The 18,037-nt window shown below is 40.5% G+C and overlaps 1 protein-coding gene across 1 annotated transcript; it reads right to left on the bottom strand.

Moving 5' to 3' along the window:
• Window positions 1-1,475: 1,475 nt before the first annotated feature.
• Window positions 1,476-17,446, bottom strand: agpat5 (1-acylglycerol-3-phosphate O-acyltransferase 5 (lysophosphatidic acid acyltransferase, epsilon)). The gene is made up of 8 exons (XM_054799301.1): window positions 16,677-17,446; window positions 14,462-14,531; window positions 14,275-14,390; window positions 14,108-14,197; window positions 13,295-13,385; window positions 11,415-11,576; window positions 6,274-6,397; window positions 1,476-3,090 (listed from the first exon to the last, which is right to left on the bottom strand). The coding sequence occupies exons 1-8, from the start codon at window positions 16,893-16,895 to the stop codon at window positions 2,865-2,867; spliced, it is 1,098 nt and encodes a 365-aa protein (XP_054655276.1). The 5' UTR covers window positions 16,896-17,446; the 3' UTR covers window positions 1,476-2,864.
• Window positions 17,447-18,037: the final 591 nt, after the last annotated feature.

The raw sequence follows: 18,037 nt of genomic DNA on the forward strand, positions 1-18,037 counted from the left end.
CTTTGGGGTGTTTTTGTATGAATACTTTAAGGCTTGACTGCATGTACAAAGAAAGACAATGTTTTGTCCTATTTATTTGATATTACTACCAACATGTCAGCTTTTTGCCTTCACATTGTGCAATTTTAATGTACTTTACCCCTTTTTTGTTTAGTTTTATTTCTACAATGTGCAGTCCATAAAGATACGATCAGAACCAAACTAACCTACAAAGTAATCAGGACTTCAACACGAAGCAGTGTTTGTGAGGTCAGAGGACTTTAGTGGATGAGCTTAAGAAAAACAAAGAAAAAAACTTTTTTTTTTATAAACAGTTGAAAATAGACGATGGCTACTTTATTAATTTCCTGAGGACATTTTCCAGAATCCTTGTGAAGAGGCTAGAAGAGCAAAAAATATGATTTCACGCAGGCATTCCAGGAAGTTTTTGTTTGATAGGACTTTTTTGTTGTTGTTTTTTGATGAGCCTGCAACAGACGCACGATTAGTTTTCATACTTTCTAATAGATTTGATTTGAAAACATTTTAGTTTTATATTACGATGACCAAGTTGCACCCTATCCAAGCTTGTACGGCTACTAACATACCGCTGTTTAAAAAGACACGAAGTCCTGCAAACAGCCACAGCTGGAATACACTTTCTTGTTCAGGCAAACACGCCACGTTACGCATGCGCAGTGAATGTGTTGCTGTCACAGTCCACTCATCTGGAACTACCAAGAAAATCCAAATAGACCATCCGAAGGTGTGGCTTTCATGTTTTTATTTTCACCCTATTTCGCCTGTGTTTAATCAATATCAGAGGATATTCATTTTTATTTTTTTAGAGCTGTCATTTGTGCTCGCTAAATTAGCCTAAAAGGGCAAAGCTACATAAAAAGCAACACTAACCCCTGACTGTGCTATTTTTGACTCCACATGCATCTAATTCAAAACATAAACTAATACAATCCTTTATCATATAAAGGATTGTATTAGTTTAAAATCCGCTACTGTTGTATATCAATTTGGACAACAGAAGCGGCTTTTAATTTGTAATTTGTAGATTCGTCCAAAAGATGGCGATATTCTTTCACATTCAACCCATGCATCTACAAGTTGTCATTTTGTAGTTGAATACTGAAATGACAAGTGTGTCACGATTGATGTTGGATCATTTTTTTCTTATGGTCAAATGGTTGAAATTTAAATACCTCTCAAGGGTTAAGTCGTATTAAGTTCTCTAACATGTTTCTTTAGCAGCATGTGTGTGACCACGGCTGTTGCGAAATCGCTTTTTTTTTCCTCAAGTTGCTGAAAAGCCACTTTTCCAGTTCGGGAGGTGGGCCTGTGGGTGCATCCTGTTCGCAAATCTAGTTTTTCTGAAGAATAAACACATAAAAATGATTAAGATACATGAACCAACTTACTAGAGCATCTTCAAATGGTGCAGTTCATTGACTGTAAGACAGAACAGAAGCCCTGTTCAAACAACATTACTCTCTCCCAAGAAAAAGACTTTATTTCACTCACATTCCCATACCCACAGCACATTCAATTGGTTAAAACAAATTCAACTGAAACCATTTCTGAGCAAAATAAGCCACCATCAAGTGTGGACAATAACGGGAATACACACACACACACACACACACACACACACACGGGGCTGCGTTCAGCAGCTTAGAGTTAGTCTGGGCCAATGAGAAGGCACAGGTTTGCAGAAAGTTTTTTAAAAAATGTAAATGCTGTCTACATTAAAAAAAAAAAACTTCCTGATGAACTTCAGTTGAATAGAAGTTATTATAAAATATGCGACATATAGGAACACGGGAGAGGAGTGAACTAATGGATGAGGTATAAAAACACGATTTACCTTTAAAATAGACTACCTGTCGGACTACAAATGTGTTAAGTAACGTGTGGAGAGTGGAACACAACACAGCAACGGCAGGTCACAATACAGAGATGTATATAATACACCTGGCTTTTGGGTTTGCATGGCTTTGTAAGCTTTTTTTTTTTTGCTTTAAAGCAAGGTAGATGTTTTTACATCAACAAACCATTTATAAGACCAGTATAAAAAATTAATATGAATCCACGGGGCTGGCATTGATTAATTATTGCTGAACATAAAACACTGATGAAACATCATGGCAAAAAACGACGGGATTTGGCAATTGACATTTGCTTTTAGGGGGACAATTAAGGTGGTGGCACGCATTCATAAGACTAACTCGTCTTCAAGTCATAAAAGATCATCATATATGCATATTATACTTGAAATGGCTACATTCATTTTCAGTATTAAAGCCCGTGTTTAAACAGTGCAGCTGGTGGATGAAGCCCTTCTGGAGGCTGCGACGATGTTGCATTTACGTAAAAAGCATGACTTTTACATGTTAAAGCCACCTGAATGCACTGACAGTCTGGTCAACGTGTAATGTAAGGAGCGACTTCAGTGCATTATGAGCAACCTTGCATAAATAATAGCTAAACAAAGCACTTCATAGTTGTTGGACTATGTCAGACCTTTGCTCCTTCAAAAGATAAATGCCACGTCAAGAGTTTAGAATTGGCTAACATGAAAGAATGAGGAGCATGCAAGGTTCGGTTGGAGAGTAAAAAGGGAAGAGAAGGGGAGGACTATTTTTTTAGCTCATCGTTTTTTTTTCATTTTTCTTTTCTTTTCTTTTTTTTTTTTTTACAAATCCACTTGTTTCTCATCCCTTCTGGCTGTATAGTACCAAGAAAGCGGTGTCAGACATTTCTTTGCATCGGTTCGGCACAGAACCACGTCTTACAGGTATGACGCTACTCTGCTTGTGGAACACCTCTTGCGTTGGAGTCGAGAAGAAAGGCACCATCCTCAGTGCGCACGTTGGTCAAGGAAGCGCATTGACCCACAGCCATCCTACTAGAGTCCCATACACCCAGGTCCTCCAGTACAGTTTCCTGCCGCCCTCGGTCAGCAGCAATGTCAGCGTCAGGCCTCCCAAGATGAGCACCGAGGGGAGGGTTTTGGAGAGGCCGAGGTGGGAAGGTGTGCCCTCTCCTGGGAAGCTGCATAGTTTGTCTCTGTCATCATGCTCGTAGAAGTGTGCCAGAAGCCTTGGAGGAGAAGACAGACAAGTTTCTGAGGAATTCTGCTGTTCTTTGTCAATACACAAGAGAGAAGCTTGCACTGCTTACACTGCAAAAAGGGCTTTTTGATCATTACACTGATAAATGGCAAATGGGCTTTCACTTGCCTGGAAACATTCTCATTTATTCAGGTCTTTCTATTCTCAGGGTATTTCATCCATCACACTCGTACAGCGATTTTCTTCCTACCTTCAAGCTACGCTGCTACCTCATTCACCTACTGATGAGATGATGCAGTATCAGGAGCAAGCGAGGGTTCAGTATCTTGGCCAAAGATACTTCCACACATTCACAGGGGGACTGAGGATGGAACCATCAACCTTCAGGTTGGGAGATGACCACCCTGCCACCTGAGACCATGCTGCGGATCGGCACCAAAGACATTGTAGGGATGCACCGACACACATTTTGTCACTTTCCCTGAATTTGGTTATCTGCCGATACTAGAGCTCTCTGTGCTTTCATATGCAACCACGGCAAAAGAATATCAGCAAATGTAGCTGTCTCCACACATGTAGCCCTGAACACACACACACACACACACATACACACACACACAAGCACTCAGCCTGACGCCTTTACGGCTTCATAAACAGTCAGACAACACAGAACTCTTAGCTTCCGGGCCACCACATTATCGTTAATGTTGATTTTATATGAGACTGTAAAAACTCTTTTCTACAGGCAAGTATGATGTTGTAGCAACCCGGGCTTATGTCTGACTGTGCTGTGGACGCGTCCAGTGGAGCGCTTGTCTGTGTGTGCGTGGCACTAGTGAGGACGGCTGCTGTGCCTAAGTGGAGAATGATACTCTTTCCTCTACATTTGCTGATATGCTGCGTTTGGCCGCACGGTGGCCTAGTAGCCATACAGTTAGGGGATCTACAAGGTAAGGGTTCAAATCCCCGTTGGACATTTCTGTGTGGAGTTTGCATGTTCTCCCCGTGCGTGCGTGGGTTTTCTCCGGGTACTCCGGTTTCCTCCCAAATTCCAAAAACATGCATGTTAGGTTAATTGGAGACTCTAAATTGTCCATAGGTATGAATGTGAGTGTGAATGGTTGTTTGTCTATATGTGCCCTGCCATTGGCTGGCGACCAGTCCAGGGTGTACCCCGCCTCTCGCCCAAAATCAGCTGGGATAGGCTCCAGCCTACCCCCACAACCCTGGTGAGGATAAGCGGCATAGAAAATGAATGAATGAATTAAAGCACATGGATGGGAACTCACAGCAGCTGGTATCAACAATTTCCTATGCGTGAATTATGCTGGTATCGGAACCAGATACTGATACTGGATCGGATCCCTTTGTATATTGTATGGTTTAGCATAAGTAGAAAAAAACAGCTGAGGTGATTAAAGAGAAATCAGAAATATTGGCTGTTGCAAACCTGTTACATAAAACTACATTTTCACTTGAAGGATTTAATAAGAGTTAGTTTCCTTTCACTGTAGCTCCACAGCATCATGACATGATTCATTCATTCATTCTCCATGCCGCTTAATCCTCATTAGGGTCGCAGGGCTATGCTGGAGTCTATCCCAGCCAACTTTGGGCGACAGGCAGGGTACAACCTGGACTGGTTGCCAGCCAATCGCAGGGCATGATGACATGATTTACTCTACTAAAGAGGAAGACATGGAGGAAAAAAGCTAACATACAGTAAAACAAGACCTGCTTGTGTGTGGAGACTAACTGTTGGTACCAGTGGCAGACTAAGTATTTGTGCCTCCTAACTAATGGTGGTACGGTAATGGTCTGAGGCTGCATAAGTGCTGTCGGTACCGGAGAGCTGTGGTTCATTGAGAGAAACATGAATTCCAACATGTACTTTGGCAATCTCCTGTGGAAAACTGTGTTGGCACTTTTCCAACATGACACGGAGCCTAAACACACCTCCACGATGACAAGTGGCTTAATGGGAAAGCTGAAGGTGAAGGTGATGGAGTGGCCAAGTATGTCTCCTCCAGACCTGAACCCAATTGAGCACCTGTGTGGCATCATTACAGGAACAACTGGTGCAGCTCTGGGGAATGCTGGTGATGGCTTAGGGCGGTGCCAGATAACAATGGTGCTCACACTAAATTGGACACAACTGGGACATGTTCACTGTGAGGGGTATTAAACTTGTGTCGCCAGCTGTTTAGACAATAATGGTTGTCAGTTGACTTATTTTCCGTCGATCTATACTGCTGGACACCCTGTAGACTGACTACTCTAAATTACATCCAAGTTTAATTGAACACACCCTAGACTAGAGATGTCCTATCTAGTCTGACTGGTGTGTTTCCCACTAGTCTTTGAGCATGAACTGATGAAGCCTGCTCGGACGAGAGGCAAAACGTCTTCTAAGACAACCTGAACAGTCCAGTTGAGATAGATTCAATGCCCTGAGAATACAATGACCTGGATGAATGACACTTGTTTTATATCTTACTATATAATAGTATCTTATAGCACTCAGTATTAGGGATGGGTGCCGAATTCTGTACTTTGATAGGTACCGACCGAATTCCATGTGTACTACCGAGTACCGATTCACGTAAAATCAAACGTTACCTTGTTTCGGGACCTAAATGCATCTTTGTGACTGTGAGGGAGTGGAAGAGTACGCAAGAGCTGAGTTGCAAGTGACGTCAGTCACATCCGGTTGTAGTCAAGCACTTGAAAATGCAAACAGGCTGAAGTTAGTGACCGACAACAACCGTAATTCATACTGAAATTAATTTCATTTGTGCATTATTAAGAAAAAAAAAGCTGCGTAGTTAAGGGTATTCATGTCAAAGAAATGTGTGAAAACTGCAATGTTACAATACAAACAGTTGGATGTTGTTTTGATATGCTTGTTTAAGTTCATATAACGAAAATAAATGTTACACTGAAAAATGTTGAGGTACCGATATCAATTCTGAGGTACCCAGCATTGGTATTGTATTGGTTCAAATGTGAAAGGCACCCATCCCTACATAGTATGATTGCACTGTACAAGTGCTGATATAAACATGGGACTGTTGAGGGTTACATCAGTCACACATACAAGACAGAATGTGATGGCATGCTTTACTGGGGAAGCGTGCAAGGAAAACATCACGGAAATGTGCTTATTAATTGAATTCAAAATAATGCATGCAACGTCCACGCACACACTCACCGGTCCTTGATTTCAAAGCGCTCATGCAGCCACCTGCGGAAGAAGAGCGGCTCGGGAGGAATTTCCTTGACATCCACACGTTCGAAGTGGATGTGGATTCTCGGACATTCTTTGCACAGGAATTCTGCAAATCAGAAAAACAATAATAACTAAGGAGACTAAACAAAAACAGGAAAGACTTTCAGCAAAGCGGCACGGAGGAGTGAGTGGGTTGCTGCTGCATGCAGGAAGGTAGCCATAAATGGAGAATAATCACAAGGCCAGACCTCCACCAAGGCTGCAATATTTGTCACCTGCAGAAACGACAATCTAGCCTCTTAATAATTAAGGTAAAGTTTTACCTTCTGGATCCAAAAAGAACCCAATATGACCCAGTATATTATAGTTTCTGACCCTGCATAAACATTAGACATTGAACAAAAATAAATACAAATAAATGGACACCTGAACATTTAACATCACTTTTCCCTAGTTTTGTTGAAAAAAAAAACACAAAACCTTTGAGTAGCAAAATAATATTAATAATTATTCTGCAGCAACCACAATTTGCAAAAATGTAAAAAAATATCAAACTAAAGATCAGCCTTCCAGAACCAATAAACATGTACATTGCTGTTTAATATAGATAATAATAATTTAAAAAAAACAACCACAGTTACATAGCGCAAGTGTGCTGGCGAGGTGGTGACGTGTGCTATGTTTGACTCGGGATGCCATGAACATGCTATAGTAAGTTTGAATGCTTATGTGTTGTTGGAACCAGAAATGAGTGTTATGGATGTAAAATTAGACAGGCAGAAACACCAAGTGTCACCCTCGATGCGCCGCCAGGTTGGTAGACTATTAGGCAGGAACCGGAGTACTGTGCATCGCAGCCGATGACGGAGAGACTCTCGTCACATCTGCATACCTCTGAAATGACGACGGTCTTCTCTTTAAGCCGTAAAAGTCTTGCACCCTTGTCCTGGTACGGCCTATCGCCTTGCTCTTTCGTGTGGTCCATGTGTTTGTTATGACGTGTATCTCTCTACAACTGGGGGTGGCATGGCTCTGGTGGTAGAGTGGGCATCTCCCAACCTGAAGGTTACAGGTTTGATCGTCCGTCCTCCTGTGATCATGTCGAAGTATCCTTGGGCAAGATACTGAACCCACAGTTGCTCCTGATGCTGCGTCATCAGTAGGCAAATGTGATAGCAAAGCGCTTTGAGCGCCTTGAAGGTGGAAAAGCTATACAAGTGACTATTTGCAACTCTGATATAAACAACCTAAAATGGGGTATTGCGAGTATTTTGTCTTGGTCGCGTGATACAAGATGGGGGGGCAAACTGGACAACAGTATTTTGGACACTAAACAAGCAAGAGAAAGCAAGCAAAGGCATAATTTGAGCAAAAAATTTGGGTTGTTAACCGAAAAACAAACTAACCAGGCGGATGTTAACAGTGGTACCACTGTAAAAAAATACGCAAACAAATTATGAGGTAAGACCATAACATCAATCAAGTCAAATAAAACCATTGGAGCCAACACACAAACTACCAGAGGTGACCAAGTGTGAAGGCTCAAGGCTACACAACCATCCCCTGAGAACGTCAATTTCCTGTTTCCACAACATCCAATCGGATCAGGAAACTTGGTGCTGCGGCCAAGAGGGGCAAAACAGGTCGAAGTCAACAGCAAAAAACCCTTTTACTCACAGCCTCAGACTAAATATGGCTTATTAATAAAAAAGGAATCATGTGGTCTCACACACACACACACACACACAAGCATGCACACAAACAAGTGACATCGTGTGTTTTTGAGGTTGTAGAGTTACTGGGGTCTCTGTAAAGCAGTGGTTCTAAAACTTTTTTGAGTGACACAACACTTGTAAATTATGTTTTTCATCCAAGTACCACTGATCAGAAGAAACAGCCGTGAACACCAACAAAGAAGAAGCCTGCGAGCACCAACGAAGAAGAACCAGTTGCAATGTTTTAACAGAGCAATCAGCTCTGTGCAACATTTGAAACACAATATCATGTTAAGGCGGGTGCACGGCCAACATGATGAAATACATACGGATTCATGATGGTTGGTCATGTATGGTCATGTATGAATTTGCTGTACTCGGCGTGCAATTTGACTCTTGAATGTGCTTGTACTGTATGCTTCACTGCTCTCCGTTTTGTTGCATTTCGCTTTTGTTTCAGTTTTGAGTTCAGTCTGTACAGTACAGATAGATACAGTAGATATTAGTTTCTCAATAGTATTTCAAATGGTGGAGGGAGGGGTGCCATTTCTGTCCCCCAGTGGGGGGCGTGACTGAAAATAAGAACCACTCACTCTAAGTCATGCATGACTCAGTATATTCCCTGATATTATCTATCTATAAGCAAGATAGATTTTCATCAGAGGGAATACGCTAGACATGCTCACGCGAGCACCAGAAATAAAATTCAATATGAAATATTAATAATTCATGTTAACAGAGGTAAATGTCACAGTTCTTTCCCGAGTACTCAGCCCGTTAGTCTTCTTATATTACAATATTTGCTGGAGGAATAAACACTCAGACTCAGGCATCAATCAACTGCATTAAAACACTTGTTTTATTATAAAAAGGAAAACATTTTAAAAAGTCGCCACAAAACACGTCACACGCAAAAAACACTGCCATCTGGTGATCACCACGAGATACAGCAGATTCAAATATTTCATGAAACTCTAACAGGGGTGGGCAAACTTTTTGACTCGCGGGGCGCACTGAGTTAACAAAATTTTGCTAGGGGGGCCAGACTATATATTTGATACACGCACACTAGTTCAAGCTTATAATTCCAATAGTCCACCTGGAGTTATCTGTCATATTTTATCTGTAAAAAAAATGTCATACAATCTGTTATATATGCTTGTGCCCCTTTTTTTCAGGAGCACTTTAACCATCAGACCACATCAAATAACAACACTTTACTTTTTTTTTTTTTTTTTAACTGAATAAGACATCCGGAATATAATAATAAAGGATATGTGATATACAGTACAATATGAACTATGAACTCTAAAACATTGACAATTACAGAGTATGTGAACGTACCTCCTTTTTTACTTCCCAGACAGTGCAGTGGGCAGGTTAAGTTGTGCGTCACATAGTTGTTGACTTATGTTTGTTTGGCACCTTGGGTGAGGTAGCTGTCTGGATCGCTGCATGTGAAAAGCTACTTACAATATCAAAAGGTTGTCTCAGTTTGACTGACACTGACTACTTGCAAGTCACGTTGCTAGCTTGTATGTTATAAGTTTAAATGAAATACTTTGGAAGCAACTGGCGGGCCGGATTCAAAAGCTTGGCGGGCCGAATGTGGCCCCCGGGCTTTAGTTTGCCCACCCCTGAACTATAACATCAGACGTGAAAGTTGTTGCTCCAGTGTATTTATTTTTTTTAATTGGATAAGTGTTAACATGTCAAAGTTGTGCAATGCTGAGCGATAAATGAAAAGACTAGTAGGGTATATAGTTTTTATAATAATCCGTCTAAACTTATGCATTCACACGCTGCACACTGGCAGTCCTACCTCGCTGTATTGGTGGTGAGTTGCTTTTAGCAGTCATAATCTTTTGGAAACTGCTCATAACACTTCAAAATAATTACGTACTCATTTTTTGGTCAAAATACACTGGCTGGGATTGCTTCACTTTTCAGCCGAAGTAGAATACTTGTAATAGAATAAAACGATTTAAAATCTGTAAAGAAAAAGGCAAAAATATATTAAGAAGTTTTTTATAGTATTATACTCCAAAGTCAATCATTGAAATGTTCGAGGACTTTAGCAAAACCACCTTCACAGACATCAGCCAAAAAATAATCTTTGTACAGTATTGATCTTCTGAATCCACACAAGAACAAGATAATAGATGACTTCATAGATGTAATGTACAGCTTAAGTTTATACCCTAAAATCACCAGACCAAGCAGAATAACACACCACTCTACTACTCTAATTGATCCAATCCAATCCAATCCACCTCAAAAGAAACAGTTAACGGTGTTTTGATCACCGTTGAATCTATAAGTACTGTTACGTTATCAAAGATGTATAAAAAAACGTGAACGTGAGCCAAATGACACCACGACGGCTACGAATCCAAAATATGCTCCACCTTACAATAATGAGATGGATATGCATTTATTTTCTCAAATTTGCTTTTTATACCTTAACCAGCATGACTTAAACATATTGTAAAATGTGGAAATAATACTTTATTTGACAGAAAGTATGCACTTGTTTAACTAGCATATCCTATGTTGTATGTGAAATCAGAGGAAATACACTGAACTTTTTTTTTTTTTTTTTTAATGACATCTCCTTCTGCTCCTTGCTTTCATCTCCTGTCATACAACCAAAGTCACCTTCACCGCATTGGAGCAGGAAATGCGTGATGAGAGAAAGAAGTTTTCTGTTCTTGCTGAAAAACAACGGTGTTTATTCCCAACAGTGAGAGGATGTTTTCACGAAATACTGCACCAGCGCTTGCAGAATCACTGCGAACACGCAAATAATGGAAACGCTCCAAAACAGGGAGTCGTGCTGTTTACAGGAAGCCACCAAATGGCAATAGGTAATGGTGGCTTTGTGATTAATTCCTGAGGGTGTCACGACAATGTTCAATCTTGCAGAATTGATAATACAACAACAGTGCGACTGTAAGAACGCTGATTAACAAAGAATGCTCACAGCTGTTGGTTCCTAACAGCTTTTAAAGTGGCTGTACAAATGATTCTGTACATAATAACCAGTATTTACAAAGCCTCTCTTTGTCTGCTTTATAACCAGCTGTATAAAAGTAGCAATTGACTGAAGCGCCTCTATGAATATGGAGGTAATTAAGCACTTGCGCAGGCCCATAGATGTTTATACGATAAGTATAGTCTTTCCTGTTCATTCAAAAGAAGAAACCAAGTTTTATGTTATTTTTTTTCAGAATGGCTAAATGTTGTTTTTATGTCACTCCAGCAAACACTGGTTCAATTACACCTTGCTGACGCGGACTTGAGATGAGGTCAAGTCGTCCCAGGTGTATTTTAGCTCCATCTGTACAAACTGTACATAATGATCCCTTCATGAAACATGAGAGCAACTGAAGATGAGATTGTACTTACCTGGCATTGAAGGCGCTGGTTTTCTTTTACCGTCGACTCTCAGCGTTCCCTCGTAGGCCACTGTCACGTCATACACTGCATCCAAGTGGCCCCTCATGGTCTTGAGGGCAATGTGAGACGCTTTCATTCTGGGTGTTAGTGTGTGTTTCAGAATGGCAAGTCCTACAGAGGACACAAGGGAAGAAGTACGTATTTTAACACGTACATATTTTTATCTGGTCTCTCAGTCGCACAATGTTTAAATTATGTTTAAAATGTTTAATTACTACATGCTCCACGGAGGTGATGTTTACATCAATTTGTTTGATTTTTGTTCAGTTTGCAGGATTATGCCAAAACTACTTCCTTCAATTTCCTCAAAAACTAGTTGAGGAATGGCGGCAAGTGCCAGGGAAGAATCCATTGCATTCATCTCTATAACAGAATTTAAGTCTATTGAGTGCTTTTCTAATAAATATAATACATTGAGCACATAAGGTCAATGCAAATTCTCATTACATGCTGAGAGGTTAGTTACTGTTCAGTGTTCAGTGTGGAAGTGGCATGCTCCTCTGCTCACTAATACCTCACTAATAACAGATAATGTCATGTGCGCATGTCGGCTCCTGTGGGTGATTTGTTTGGATTAATGGGGTAAGGTAACGTTCAGAGCCAGGGCTCAGCTTTTACACTTCAGCTCTGCAGCGTGGGTAACCATTACGAAAAACGTTGATGCAGCCATAACAGAAAGCAGGAAAATGTTAAGTGACAAATATAATGTTAATCATAAAGTCTATTACTAACAAAGTTTATTGGAGGTACTGGATCAGGCAACAGCAAAGTTAAAGATCCCACTAGATTTTGGAATAGTTTTAAAAAGACAAAAAGACACTTTTAAAGTATTTGATACTTTGCTACTTTATACAGTGATGACCAGTGTACGCAAACAAAAAGGCATTTGGTGATTGTCTGTCATGTAATTTCCTCCGTGCATGTAGTCATTATTTCTATGCCGACAGCAAAATCCTTACTCAGCACATCCATCATGAAAGTACACATTTGGTTTTAAATTTTACTATTAGAGCAGGGGGCTCCAAAGTGAAGCCCATTGTTTTTTTATTGGCCCTCGGCACATTCTAAAAATACAATTAAAAAAATAACTTAAAAAAAACAAACAAACAGCAGAAATGGGAAAACAGAGCAGTAATTTCACGAGATTAAGGACAAAGTATTAGGAGAATAAAGTCATAATATTAAGAGGAAAAAATATTATAAATTTAAAATATTAAGTTATAAGTTATAATATGATAATAAAGTCAAAATATTATGAGAATAAAGACATACCATGAGAATAAAGACATAATAGCAAGAGAAAAAATGTACAAGAAAGTTGTATTTGTAAAAAAAAAAAAAAAAACCACACCAAAAACAGCAAAAATGGAAAAACAAAATCAAAAAAGTGTAATGTATGGAGAATAAGTTAATTCATACTAATAGCCTAATACGCTATACATGAGTTGGTTTCAAAAATGGAACATTGGCCCCCGCACCTCTTTGATTTTTTTCCACTATGCGGCCCTCGGAAGAAAAGGTTTGGACACCCCTGTTTTAGACAGTTTTAGCAATGGCACATAATGGCACTTGACAGTTTCGGAAATTCGTCTCACAATTCAAATCAGTGTCCCAGAAGAGTTTCTCTTTGACCTTTGACCGTATGTTCCACTGTAATTACAAAGTAATTATACTGCCTTCTATACTATAATACATAGGTATATCAAATATCTATAGCACAGCTGACAGTGAGCAAAAACCAATGACCAAAGCTCTGAGCCAGCAGACAGGGTGTGTGTTGACGAGCATGCCGCAGTGGAGTGGTGAGTATGCTGCTGTCAAGTCAGTACCTTCTTTAGCAGCAAAGGCCTGACTGTCACTGATAACATTCTTAAGTTCGGGATTATACCGCGTTCCTTCCGGGAAGATGACGAGGTACATCTGTGAGAAGAAAAACATGTTAAATGAAACACTTTAACTTTTGACTCTTGGGGCAAAAAATGGGCTAAAGAAGGAACATAAGGCTGCTCTATTACTATTACAAGAGCTTTAACAGTGTCAGGTCTCCAGGGTAACTTTTGTTGCAAGCATACACACGCACACGCCTACCTTGCAGAACTAGATAGAATACAGATAAATAAATAAATTTAAATAACAATGACAATGGTCCATGCAATAACACATTGAAAGGATAGCTCTTGCAGACTGGCTACCATTAAATCAAAATACTATTCGATTCTTGGATTTGTTGCAATCTCTGCCCGCTTTCTTACTGAACTTGAACTTGAAAAGTGTTGTCTGACAGTACAAATACAGTGACTTGAGATAAGGCACCATTCAAATGCGTGATTTATGCTTGAAAATATGACGTGGGCTACAGACTAGAAAGTTCCGTACATCCATACATGTCCTTGTTTTGGACAAAGCAACACAGTCAACACAGTCAGAGGGAAGTGAAACAAGAACTTGTGCACTAATGTAGGAGAAACCTAGGGTAGGAACTGAAAATGTTCTTTATCATTTATTTAAGTATATATATTTTACAAGCAAAATATCTACTGTAATTTGGGTCAGGAGGTAAAATGTTTGGGAATCAAATGTATGCAATACGAAACTACTGCACAATAGTAGTACAGTAATTTCAGCCATTATGATGGACTTACTGGTGCTCCTGACTGATTCTGAGAGACAAGCTTCTTGGTCATAGCCTGCTCGTTAAACTTGGCACTTCGTTTCACATAGATCCCTCCATGCTGAAACAAAGAAAAGCCCGACCATTATCACAACTGTGTAAAAACAAGACATCATGCTACCCCTTGGCTGGCATTACCTGAGAGAAATACCATCCGTACAGTGGGAGCCACTTGAGCCCGTCTTTAAGAACATATCTGACATGGCCGAGGGCACTCTGCCTTATGGCCATCATGTCAGCGATGATCCAGTCCGCTATGAAAACATCAATGGAGATGAACATCAGCCATATTAGACTGAGGAAGATGTATGTACACTTAGTTTACCTGTACATTGATGATTGGACAGGTAGATTACATTCTCTTTGTGTTTTGGTATATCTCCATAAATGATTATCTAGAGTGGAAGGAGAAGGAACAGATTGTTATTTGTCATCAAAGTGTGTGCAGTTGTATCGATGACCACAAGTGACATCCGTCCATCTTCTATTTCGCTTGTCCTCATTAGGGTCACGGGTGAGCTGGAACCTACCCTAGCTGACTTCAGGTAAGAGATGGGGTACACCCTGGACTGGTCAACAGTCAACCACCGTGCGCATACAAACAAGAAACGATTCACATTCACACCTATGTACAATTTACAGTCTCCAATTTGGCTTTTGGACTGTGGGAGTAAGCCAGAGAGTACTCCAAGCAGAGAGAGAACATGCAAGCGCATATAAAACAAAAACATATTTTTTGGTTCAACTCTGGCTCCAAAAGCTTGCTGAGCTGGCCAACGCTAGTTCAACTCCAGATCTGATCTAAAACTGCACCAGCACCACAGGTTGTTGCAGTAGAAACAGGGTTACTAGATGTTCCGATGGAGATTCAAACCCATATCTATAGGCCAGACATGCTGACCACTATGCTGCCCACGGTAGACAAAAAGTGGTTGGACTTTAGTAGTTAGACTTTTCATTGTCTTGCTCTGCTTTACAGAAACCTCAAGTGGTCTTCTTCAAAGGAGGTCCCGGCAGGACAGCTGACAGAGGACTTTAATAAAGAAATGAATAAAGAGAAGTCCAAATTAATGCAATCCCTTCTCTTGCAAGCTGATGAATGATAACTAGCACCACCTCACTGGCCAGGGCAGTGGAGCAAACTTGCTGTTTGGCAAAGCCAGATTCTCGCATCTTCATCACATATACACGAATGGAAAGGCTACAGTGTGCAGGGACACGGCGGGAGACAAATATAACGGCGAGCAATTTGTAAGGTCTGATTTTTTTGAGGAGGCATTTTTATCACTGGTACTATCCATTATTCTACCTGTGTCAGGTAGTGAACAAATTAAATGTAAATGGTAAGGTAGCGGGCCGCACGGTGCTCTAGTGGTTAGCACGTTGGCCAACACAGTAACAGCTTGGAGATCGGGAAGACCTGGGTTCGATTCTCCCCTGGGCATTTCTGTGTGGAGTTTGCATGTTCTCCCCGTGTGCGCGTGGGTTTTCTCCGGGTACTCCGGCTTCCTCCCACATTCCAAAAACATGCAGGTGAGGTTAATTGACGACTCTAAATTGCCCATAGGTATGAATGTGAGTGTGAATGGTTGTTTGTCTATATGTGCCCTGCGATTGGCTGGCTGGCGACCAGTCCAGGGTGTACCCCGCCTGTCGCCCGAAGTCAGCTGGGATAGGCTCCAGCATGCCCCCGCGACCCTAATGAGGAAGAAGCGGTATCGAAAATGGATGGATGGTAAGGTAGCCAATATGGCTGGCTTGGCGGTGTTTGTATTATAATTTTTCATTTTGGTTTTATAAATTTTATTATGTAACTTGTACTGTGGGGATATGTAATGCTGACTGTATTTCTGTCTATGTCTGTTGTGTATGGTGTCTTTTTTGTTGTTTTGTTTTGTTGGGTGTATTACCATCTGGCAAAGGGACTGCCGATGAAAATGAGCCTTTCAGCTAACTCGGGTACATTTACTTTCTGTAAAGAAATGTTGATTAATGTACACTGTCCCTTTTTAAAAATAAAGAATTTGAAATTATGATGCTAATGTGTTACGCTTTTGAACGCATATTGTTTTGAGAAGCCAAACTATTTACTTAACTGACCCAGCAACTAAGCAGAACTACGCTCGTCGTCACGGAAATCCGACCAGAACTGGTCGTACAGAACGTCAAACAACTTCATGTCACAAAATCCGAACTATCCCTTTATTCTGAAACAGTGTCGCATTTTTTTTGTGCAGCCCTATTTCATATTATGCGAATTTGTAGGTTGGGGCTTTTGATAAACGCCTGTTTATATGCACCATAGGTGTGCCACGCCTTGTCGGCACACTCCAGGTGTGCTACCAAAGGTGTGGTCAAAAGCTGCAGAGGAATGCAAACTTTCCTGATAGGCCTGACAGGCTTGTTGGCCATGCAACACGTTTTGATTAACGAGGGCATTAACTTAATTACGCACCACTGTTATTTGGGTTAAAGATCTATTGTAATAAGATCAAGCTAAACTTTTCATTTCTGCAGGTCAGTTACTATTGTATACTCACCTCTACTCCTGTGTAGTTCTCAAAGAAGAAAAGGACCATGCTCTGGTAGATACAGTACAGTCGGTCGTCTAACTTGTGATACAGTTTGGCCGGTAAAAAAGTGGAGAGGAGGCGACAAACCCCCCACGACAGAAGGTAAGCTGGAGCCGACCCCAGCATGATGGTCGCTGGAAACCAGTACCGCATAGAGTAAGTGTGCACAACCAGGGAGAGCAGCATGTTGTCACCTCACTTAATAAAAATAAGAATATAAAAAATAATCCCTGATTGATTTACTACTACAAAATGCCAAACTCTCTCCCTCCTGCTTCTTAAAGGACACGCTCGCAGCAATAAACATTAGACAGTAAACCGTTCTAGCACGATGACAAGAGAGGAGCTGGCTAAAGCTAACTTTAACCTTGTGTACATGACACAATTAGCCTTACCGACTTGGACTATTCATCTGTAATAGCATATAAAATTGAACAATGCTTTATGTTTTACGTTATATAACAAAAACAAGACGCATCAGAGTTGGAGCGAGTCTACTGTACAAGTTAGTCGTAACCGTTAGCCGACTCTACAAAGTGCTGCATTGGAAGACAAGTTTAGAACTAAAACGCTGTATTAAAAAGTGTCGTAACGTAGGCGGATAGGAGAGCGAGTCTAAGTGTAAGTTTAGCTGTTATCAGGGGAAACAATATAAATACACACTAATTCCTCTCTTTCATCCGTTAGAGGTTTAACGCCTAGCTTCTGGCAGCAAATGTCACACACCTCCTGTTTAACGTCACCTCGCAACGTCGAAGAACATGATTGGTCCAATCAACCAGGGGGCGTGTGTAACCTTAAAGGGCCATACTGTAAATCACTGTGCATCTTTGGCCATCTACATTTATTTTTTGTAATTTGTTAAAATTAAGGTCTGATTATGATTATCGAATTATTTTTATAATTACATTTTTTTTAGTTTTACGGGCATACTTTTGTGTTTAAACATTAGTAACAATGCATTTAATTACAATATAAGCACTGTGGAAAAATAATTTCCCACTACATCTCATCCAATATTAATACTGTACATAATAGTTTTACAATACTTTATAGTTTTACATTTTCTGAACACATTTTTACAATAATCATTATTTATTAGGGGTGTCACAAGATCACCAGATTAAAACGTGACACGATTTCTCAATTTCTTCCATACAACAATGGCATAAACAGAGTGACCCTTTTGTGAGTCATAGTCTCTTTGTCTCAGTGAGTGGAGGTGGGGCCGGTAGCATACACACACAGAGTGCAGAAGAGTGTAACATAGTAGAATTGCATAGCAGAACTACCAGTTTTACTTCTGTGTAGGCTCTCAGTCGTACAGG

The sequence above is a fragment of the Dunckerocampus dactyliophorus genome, chromosome 14 (genome assembly GCF_027744805.1).
Source record: "Dunckerocampus dactyliophorus isolate RoL2022-P2 chromosome 14, RoL_Ddac_1.1, whole genome shotgun sequence".
In the NCBI taxonomy this organism is placed as follows: Eukaryota; Metazoa; Chordata; class Actinopteri; order Syngnathiformes; family Syngnathidae; genus Dunckerocampus; species Dunckerocampus dactyliophorus.

Excerpts from the sequence above, each read along its gene's own strand:
- agpat5 (XM_054799301.1), bottom strand. The coding sequence starts at position 16,895 with ATGCTGCTCTCCCTGGTTGTGCACACTTACTCTATGCGGTACTGGTTT. Across the intron at positions 14,391-14,461 it reads GTCCAATCATCAATGTACAG|CGGACTGGATCATCGCTGAC; the intron begins GTAAACTAAGTG and ends ATGTTTTCATAG. Across the intron at positions 14,198-14,274 it reads ACGGATGGTATTTCTCTCAG|CATGGAGGGATCTATGTGAA; the intron begins GTAATGCCAGCC and ends TCTTTGTTTCAG.